The sequence below is a fragment of the Centroberyx affinis genome, unplaced genomic scaffold (genome assembly GCF_046629955.1).
Source record: "Centroberyx affinis isolate AG114_WGS23_722 - 3 ecotype Tasmania unplaced genomic scaffold, CSIRO-AGI_Caff_v1 ptg004593l_1, whole genome shotgun sequence".
In the NCBI taxonomy this organism is placed as follows: domain Eukaryota; kingdom Metazoa; phylum Chordata; class Actinopteri; order Beryciformes; family Berycidae; genus Centroberyx; species Centroberyx affinis.
The window spans coordinates 46,229-55,859 of NW_027282210.1; the positions used below are offsets into that span (position 1 = coordinate 46,229).

Here is a 9,631-nt window from a genome sequence, read left to right on the forward strand (position 1 = left end):
AAGCATTGAATCAAGTATTGAAATTGCGAGCTGCAGGGTTGTGCGTCATTACACACAGTTGTGGTCCGATCTTTGACCACCTCTGGTAAAACTAAAGCCATTCTGTAATGATGGCCGTCATCAGAGAGCTGTGACTTTCTGATGTACCCAGCTGACAGTGTGTCTTCCAGTGAGGGCTTAAGAGAAAATGAGAGAGAGCAACAAAGCACAATCCACTGTTTCCACTGAAAGCAGTAGGTGGGCTGGGTGACATGGGGGATGTTGTTGTCCACCTTAGCTACACAGCCAGAGGCCAAGTCAGTTTTAACCATAAACAGCTGAAAGTACAAGAACTGACTCCCACACTCCTGTCTTTTCTCCTGGTGTTTTCTGTCTGTTTCTTTCCTTTATGTCATCTGTTCCCTATGTATTTTTCTACCTGCCCCTGATATGTTTTCTTCATGTGTGATCTAATTTGAAATATCTTGAAGTGTGTGTGTGTGTGTGTGTGTGTGTGTGTGTGTGTGTGTGTGTGTGTGTGTGTGTGTGTGTGTGTGTGTGTGTGTGTGTGTGTGTGTGTGTGTGTGTGTGTGTGTGTGTGTGTGTTCATGTGCGTTTACAGTGTGTAGTATACACAGCTAATGTTAATACAGGTTTAAACCCCTGTGCTGTCAGCAGTTCACTGTGTGCTGCATGTGTGCTGCAAGTTCTGTCGGCAGAGCGAGGTCGCTATCTAGTGGCCATTAAGTCTAATATCAAGCTGAATGGGTCACACTTTATTTGACAGTCCAATGCTGATACTCCACTTACTATCAAGTGACTTTAATGTGTCACTAAAATGTTAGCGTGTTAGAGGAGTTCGGGTTTCATAGTCTATAGAGATTCAGCAAATAGTCAAGTGACACTTTGTTGAACACCTACTATTTGTCACCTGATAGTTGAGTATGAACATTAGACTATTCAAATAAAATGTAACCGGTAATAATTAACACATCAAGTTTTTCTAGTCATTTAAAACCTCTAGACATCTAGACATTACGTAAATCTAGTATGCACTGTGTATTTAGCATAACGATTGTTCATGAATAGCTACAGTGAACAACCATTAATGTGTCACAGTAGTACTGGAGCCTCACATGAATAGAATAGGTAGGCTGTTATGTATCGACACTGGACTACCCAAATAAAGTATTACCTTGAAGCCTTCGTTTGTCAGAAACATGTAAAAAAAAATGTAAACTATGATGTGGTTATCCATGCGGATCAGGCAAAATCAGGCTGGTCGGCACAAGGGGCACTGTAGCTATTGCTGAAGGCTTTGAACAAAGAAACAATTTTGCCATATTCTTCCCTTTGGATTTCTAAGTAATTATGACTTTCGTCTCCTCAAGATGATGTTTGATTGTTGTCACCGTTTGGCCCAAAGGTGTCGCTGCATCAATCAAATTGTTCTCATTATGGTCTATCAGTCTTCAAAGTCCCTATTTTCCTATTTTTATATTATTATGCTCTGTGTCCTATTTTAATTATAATGTAACTCTATATTCTTTATCTTAAAGTTTTCGTTTATTTTAGGAAATACAGCCCTTACTTTACATTTTCTTCTTGCTCTATCCCTCATGCCCCTCTGTCTCATCCTAGCAGCCTATCCTGCTTTTCCCTCACACCCTAAAGTCAGTCTCTTCATTTCACCTTTTCATACTTTTAGACTTTCTTACTAGTTTGTAAATTTCCCTTCGCCCAGTCTGAACTGTGTGGTCGTTATCTCCATTGTATGTCTGAAAAAACTTCAATCTTGAAACTCGAAATCAGAGAATCCCTCCTTCTTCATCCAGGGTATCCGGCGGGGAACTGTTTGACCGTATCATAGAGAAGGGCTTCTACACAGAGAGAGACGCCAGTAAACTCATCCAACAGATCCTGGATGCTGTCAAGTACCTGCACGACATGGGCATTGTCCACCGTGACCTCAAGGTCAGTCAGGGGTCAGAGGGGAGGGAGGGGAACTAAAAGGTCGCAGCAAGTGAAGGACAGCAGAGTGCAGCCAAAAATCTGTCTTCTGAAGAAAACAAAAGCAGCTCGGACAATTGGCCTTGAGCAGTTTTTTAATGAACATTTAACTTGAGCTCCAAAGGCAGGAAAACATTGTTTCATACTGTGTTCATGTATTGTAGAAGTATCTGGTGGAATATACTATTAGTAACCAATGCAATCTTGGAACATGTCAGAGACAAAATCACTGTGTTTCCCCAAATTGAAAGACTGTAAACGAGTTGCCATTATAGTCTGGCCTTGGTGAAAGGAAACCGTGCTGTCTTCTTAATCCCTTCTTTACATGCAGTTCAGTGAAGTGTAACCAGATTAATCCTCATTTGGAGATTACTACAGTGTACTCGTGTGTGAGGGTGGTGGTGTGGGGATGAGTGTGTGCAGGACAGAGACTAATGCACGCACAGCATACTGTACTTTATTTATGTCCCTTTGCTTCGGTGTCATAGCCAGAGAACCTGCTGTACTACAGCATGGACGAAGACTCCAAGATCATGATCAGTGACTTCGGCCTGTCTAAGATCGAGGGCTCCGGCAGTGTCATGTCTACGGCCTGTGGGACACCCGGATATGTTGGTAAAGCAGTGATCAAACAAAGAATCACACACTTTATTAAATAGAGTAACATGAAGGCGATGATAAAGTACAGGTGTTTTTTCAGAAGAGGATTCCTTATAATAATAGTACATTTTATTTGTATAGCACTTCTCAAGGTACTCAAAGACATAATATTTCACTGTTCCCAATTTCCCAAAGGTGAATTGTGAGGCAGTTTTATTGTGTCATGTAATATATAGATCTGCTCATGTAATTCTGTTAATCTTATGATATTGGAAAGTCAAATCACCATTTGTGATTATGTTAGCAAGAGTGATATGATAGTTAATGGTGTTGCTGCAGGCAAGCCAAGTGGGAGGGTTAGGGTTAAGTATGTTAAATATGTGAATAGTGCAAGGTGCATTCTGTCACTCCTGCTTAACAAGATATTTTGAAGGGAAGAGATCATTGTGATGTTGTTAACTGGCAACTGGAAATTCATGTTTTTTAAGACACTTTTTCTGTGATCTTCTTCTGAAAGCACAGTCACACTCATCACATTTCACTTGATGCCAAATGCTTCACTATACAAATACTGAAGTTATTTGTTCAGAGTGAACACGTGCTGATAGTGCTGGTCATGTATCAAACATGGTGAAATTTCTGTCTTGCCTAAGATGGTGCTATCCTTTATAAAGTACTGATTTATTTGGTCTTTATTGTTTCAGCCCCTGAAGTCCTGGCTCAGAAACCCTACAGTAAGGCAGTGGACTGCTGGTCTATTGGCGTCATTGCCTATATTCTGTGAGTACCTGGACAGCAGTTGTGCAACTACTGCTTTTTCAAACAGGCACACCATTTAAGCAAAAAATATTCTGTGTTATTCCTGACAAGTTCATGTTGCTTTTCTTTTCATACAACCTTTTTCCAAAGTACTTTTCCACTTTCCACTATTAGTTTCCACTTTTTTCCACTTTTCCACATATGGACCTGGCCCAACGTAGGAGGAATATTTCTTTGAGGGACTCTTCCTTGAAATAAATAACATTTTTTCAACCAGATGCTTTTAACACTGGCAGTGTTTTTGACCTCCCGGGGAGCTGTCTGTGTTTCTTAGAGGAAAACTTGTCCTGCATGTTTGTCAGGGAACATGACATCTGTCCTCTGCTGTGTGGCCGCAGGTTGTGTGGCTACCCCCCCTTCTATGATGAGAATGATGCCAAACTGTTTGAGCAGATTCTGAAGGCAGAATATGAGTTTGACTCTCCTTACTGGGATGATATCTCTGATTCAGGTAAAAAGACATTTTGACACAGATTTGCATGTAGACTGTGTAAATGTGCAGGTCTCCAAGCCATTACAATGACAGTTTGATACAAGGACGTGTTTGTTAAGCTCATCAGAAAGTATGCCTCCACTGTATTATGATTGATGTAGACAGTCATCATCATTAGTGATCCTTGTCAGCCGTCTCATATCAGGAAATTGCTTCAAGACTTATTTAGTTTTCTGCCAGCTGCATTACAGCGGTCAGTCATAGAACCCAACAATGAAGTACTGTGGGAGCATCACTAAGGATCGTAGTGCACCAGACTATGTTTGGCTGCTGTTATGTGGTTTTCTCATCTCCACATTGTGGAGAAGCACTAAGAGCAATCATGATATACTTCCCTTAGTTTTATTAAGTTGGTCCCAGTTTTTCAACAGAGATTGAACAGAGTTTATTCATCAACAAATACAATGGACCAATGATGAGCAACAGGTGACTTTTGAAACAATGTTTTTGTTTTTTGTTTTTTATGTTTCATTTTTTTTTTTTTTTTTATAGCTAAAGACTTCATAGTCCACCTGATGGAGAAAGACCCCAGAATACGTTACACTTGTGACCAGGCTCTACAGCACCCCTGGTACTGGGTCCTATCCTCTTCTATCATCACATATGCACACAATCACCTTGTAAAGTAACATAATATATCGCTGCTATCATGTGAAATCCTCATAACTCTAATTTTAGCGAGTTTCATGTTTTAAGTTCAGTTGAAGGATTTCATGCTTTTCTATAGGTTGAGAAAATGATACAACCCTTGGTGCTTATGAAACCCTTTCAAAACCTGAATCGGATAAAATCTAAAATGCATGATGGTCAATCTGTAAACAAAGCTGTTTCCTAGTTCCTGAAAAATTTACATTATTGAGATGTGGTTTTCACCCGACAGCAAGGATGCGCTATTTGGTGGATGCTTTTAGCCAACGCATCTCACAGCACCATGAGTTCATACATTTTAGCCTGCGGGGCCCCAGTGGGAATGAAACCTCTAACCCTGATAGTGTGTATATGCGGGTTTTTTAAACGCGGGTAAACCCGCTAAAAATAGACGATTGACTCCTTTCCCATTAGTCTCATATTCTCCACCCACTGAACTCCACAATGTGACTTCTAATGTTGTTTCCCCTCCGTTGCACACACACTTATCTTCTCTCATCCTTCTGTTCATCAGGATTTCTGGTGATACTGCTCTGGACAAGAACATCCATGAGTCTGTCAGTGCTCAGATCAAGAAGAACTTTGCCAAGAGCAAGTGGAAGGTGAGTCAAAATTTAGATTTATCTTGAACATGTGCCTTGTTTTTCATATACACATAATAAATTGTGTATGGTTTTAGTCCCTCTCAGTAGATACACTACAGCATATGCAGTGTAGCTACAGTAAAGGGATTGTGTTTTGGTATTGCACTGTTTTATCTTGAACATGTGTGACTATGGCAGGACATAGGTGGCTCAGGTGCCTCTTGTTTTTGTATAGCCATATTTTTTGCCTATTGTACCCTAAGCAATTTTTTTCTGACCACTAGAGGGTGACAGAAACTGCAACACATTTGTAAACACACAGCAAAGCTGCTAGGTGACGGAAGCCCTTAAGGACAAACCATGCATAAAGGCTAATGGCTAAAATAAACGTACCTAGAAACATCACCAGTTACCAGTCTGGCTTTGCCAGATTTTTCTCCCGCTGAAGGTTAAATGTCCCACAATGATAAGTGAAGAGGTAGGTAGCAAGTTTACTAGTTGAAAACATTTACTCGCTCGCTTCATCGATTAGCCATTACTCGGGCCGACTTTGACAACACGCTTTAGGAAAGAGGTGAAAACAACAACGCAGGTGGTCCATGTGTGTGGCTATTTGTTTATATCATTACGTGTCACGGAAATCTCCACGTAGCACACGTTAGTTTCAGGATTGGTTACAGGGTCTGAAATCGCTTATTGCAGGTTTAACTGTATCTGTGGCCTTTCCTCTGCAGCAAGCATTCAACGCCACAGCAGTGGTTCGTCACATGAGGCGTCTCCAGCTGGGCACCAGTCATGAGGGGTCCAACCCAACGACCCTGCCCAGCCCCTGTCGAGCTCACCTGCTGCTGCCGGAGGATCACCCCCAGCACACAGGTACCATGCAGGAGCAAGGACAGTGCAGTGCCTTGCTCATGGGCACAGCAGCAGCAGTTTAGTTTTTAGTGATGCTAGATTCATATCTCACACACACAGGAACGAGGACCGTAAATGCTGTCACAGGCAGACATGGAGCCAGGGGGAAATGGATAGGTTATTGTCATTATTAGTGTACCATTTACTGTCCTAATGGATAGTTATGTTTGAAGCAAAGCAGGTGAATTTCACTGTAAGCTTAATAAAAATCTTCACACTCTTTAGAAGTCACTAATATAAAACCCCAGGATTATAACTCGAGAGTTTTCACACTTCTCCCTAACCTCAGATATCACCATTTGTAAGTATTCACATTGATAAAAGGCTGCTCAGGAAAGACTAGCATTGTATTTTAAAGAAAGAGCTACAATAATATAACTCTCTCTCTCTCTCTCCCTCCCTCTCTCTCTCTCTCCCCCTCCCTCCCTCTCTCTCTCCCTCTCTCTCTCAGAGACCCAGTGTGAGGGGGGGTGCTCCCACAGTGCCGAGAGTGGGGCAGAGCGAGACCCTCTGTCCAACAACTGCACCTACCGCTGCCACCCTACCAGCAGGGTGTGATCCCCGCCCGCCCCCCCCCCCCGCTCCACTTACCTACCTAATCTATCCCAGTAACTTTCCAATTTTAACCCCTGGGTGGAACCAGAGGCATCAACTCCCCCCTCCTCTCTGGTTGGGAATACAGTGTCATTCCAGCCTCTCGCCTGCAGGGGGGGCAAGCATGTCCAGCCTGGGAAGGAGGAAGTAAAGTGGGATGAAAGGAGGAGAGAGACTTGATGAGGCCGCTGCTGCTGATGCATCAGAAGAGATCACTTTTACAGACTGGGCTGATGGTGGGGGATGAGTTGAAAGGGGGGAGAGGAAATGGAAGGAAATGGAGGAAAGAGGGGAAGACACCCCCTCCCCTCCTTCCCCTACCACCAGTGTGTGTGGGTATTGTGTTTTTTTGCGGGAGCAGGACAGAGCTTGTTGGACACGGTTTTTATTCATGCTTTTTGATTCAACATGTCTCTTTGTTTGTCTTTGTTTTTTCATTTTTTTTTTCATTTTTTATTTATGTGTTGTCTTTTTAAATCTTTCTCCCTTACTGTTTAGAATTTGGAGTCCAGAGATGATATCTGCATGATCGGGAGAGAATTTCCCCATGCATGTTTTGTTATCTTTAATGAATACACCCTGCTGCAGAAATGCAGCATTGCAGTATATTGCAAATGTGATGGTGTGTGGTGTGCAAAGTTTGTTTAAGGCAGAAAGGCACAGGCCTCTATTTCCCTGACTCATCCGCAATAGCATGTCTCTTCAGCATTTTGATATATTGCAGTATTTGATAAGAAGGGCTGCTTTAGGATATTAACTGATGTTGTCATAAACTTAGTCAAATTTTATGTGGTAATTTTACATTTGTACTGCAAAGTGAGCACAGATCCACATACTATATCTTTAAGTTGTGCTTTTAGACAATCAGTGACTGAATAGTTTATGCAATGAATACTCATAAGTACATTGACTATGTAGCCTTTCTTGTGGCGGTATGGTGGTTAGGCTTTTGAAAGAAAAAGGCTTCCCCCCCTTCTCTCTGCTCAACCCCAAACCTCTTTAACCACTTCAGCACAGGGATATATCTTTGTCTAAGGTGCCTTTAGGACATACAGTGTGAAGGGTTTATTTTCTGGTAGCTTCTAAAAAGATGTGTCTCTATCTCTGCACAGTTCTTGCAGCATTGACTCTTTCTGTCATTTCATGTTTTGTATGTACTGTATTTCACTGATGCTATAACAGTTTGGAAAGGCAGTTGTCTTTGGGTTTTGTCTCAATTAAGTACTGTAATCTCATAACAGAGACGTGTACATACACTGCCATTTCTGTAATGACTAAGAATGCGTCTTGGTCAAACCAATTTTTTTTTCCTTGATGTTTTCCACTAAGCTCGCTCTTAAAGTAAAAAAAAAACGACATTGTTAAAACTCCCTTCTGGAGAGCTTCACCAGGAGCCTCATTTGTAGAAAGATGTTTTGAATATATTTTTATCTCAGAAATAGACATATGCAGAAATCCTTGTACCTTGAACTTGACAGGAAAATGTTCCCAGTTCTTATTTAAAATAACTGTATTCATATATTATGATAAAATGCCTACAGTACACTTTGTGTACAAAACATCTATTTGTAAAACAGAAGGCAATGACAATTAGTTTATTGTCCAAGAAACTGAAGCATGTTCATTTGTGCTCAAATTCCTCAAAACTCAAACGTACACAGTTTAAAAAAACTTCCTCAATATCTTAATTTCCCGCTGAAGATTAAACACAAGTACATTTTTATAGATGAGGCCCCTGGTTTCTGAAATTGATGAAATATTAATCCGGTAAAGATACTAAGATCTGATCAAACAGACCTAAATGCGGTCAGCTTGCCTCAAGTAGGTTTTGTGGATGCCAGAAACTGCAACCAAAATTTTATGTGCAGTTGTCACCATCCTGCCCTTTTTACATTCTTTTCTAGGCATGTTTTGTCCACGTCCATTCAGTCTGTACAGAGAGAACCTGGATTAAAGAATGTGAATATGCATCACATCGACTCACTTCATCATTACATCCATCATTGCTTTTTATGTTCCAGTGTGTGCATGAAGAGCGCTTACTGTATATAATCAGTTTTTATGAATGTGGTTGTTGATTCATAAGCTTTTTTAAAGACATGTATCTAGACACAAACACATAAAAAAAACATACACTTAGCGGTGTTGGTTCTTTTATTGGCTTAATCCCGAGATGTAAACTGTTTACTGCAGAATGGTGTTCAGCCTCTTCAGTTAGATGGATGATTACTATACTGGGGTTTACAGTATTAGTGGTAGAGATGCTGTTATGCACATTGTCCGTACGCTCTGTTCTCCATTCTGGAGCCGACTACAGTCAGGTATCCTGCATGGCTCACCCTTCACCTCCAATCGTAACTCCATCAGAATATGATGAAAGGCAGTGAAAGTGATTGAATGCTGAGGCTTCCCAGCAACATGCAGTGAGTGCAAACAGAGCTACTACTTTTCCCAGTGGGGTTTGCAGACCCTCCTCTAACTCCGGCCTTTCCCTGACATCGTCATGTTTTCTGTTTTAGCAATTTATACTATACCTCTGACATAAAAGTATAGCATTTTGGTACTGATTGTGTATATTTGCATGATGTGGCTTGAAATCTGTGCATCCCATGATTAATGCTGAATAGTGTGTACTCAGTACTTGCGACAAACAGTTTTTCATGAGCGCTCGTAAAACAAGGGATTCTTTTTACTAGTTCAAAATCCTCTTGCAAGCTTTGTCATGTAGACGAGTAAAGAGCGATGCAAGTTCTGATAACATTTCAACAGGTGCAAGCAAGTTAAAAGTGCTGCTTCCAAAAGTATTTCTGAGCTTTATTCTGCGTTCATATTGGGTGGGCATTGTTAGTGTATTTGCACAGTAATGTAATTGGTGAGTCAAAACTGTAGTAAAAAGCCTAGCTGTTTTTCAGGGATTTTCCGTGTGAATTTTACGTACCTCATGAATTATTGTGACAAATGAATCCCCACACAAGGACAGGCAGGCTAC

General features: G+C 41.1%; 1 protein-coding gene across 3 annotated transcripts in view; it reads left to right on the plus strand.

The window, feature by feature from the left end:
• Positions 1–8,659, plus strand: part of LOC139665468 (calcium/calmodulin-dependent protein kinase type 1-like) — a 46,665-nt gene extending 38,006 nt beyond the window's left edge. For 2 of the 3 annotated variants that reach the window (XM_071544484.1, XM_071544483.1), the window contains exons 5-12: positions 1,815–1,953; positions 2,478–2,604; positions 3,294–3,369; positions 3,747–3,859; positions 4,394–4,472; positions 5,064–5,151; positions 5,868–6,009; positions 6,500–8,659. In XM_071544484.1, the coding sequence (XP_071400585.1) occupies positions 1,815–1,953; positions 2,478–2,604; positions 3,294–3,369; positions 3,747–3,859; positions 4,394–4,472; positions 5,064–5,151; positions 5,868–6,009; positions 6,500–6,606 (871 nt within the window). In that variant the 3' untranslated portion in view covers positions 6,607–8,659. Of the gene's footprint in view, positions 1–1,814; positions 1,954–2,477; positions 2,605–3,293; positions 3,370–3,746; positions 3,860–4,393; positions 4,473–5,063; positions 5,152–5,867; positions 6,010–6,038; positions 6,071–6,499 lie in introns of all 3 variants that reach the window. The other variant, XM_071544485.1, reaches the window with a different exon arrangement.
• Positions 8,660–9,631: the final 972 nt, after the last annotated feature.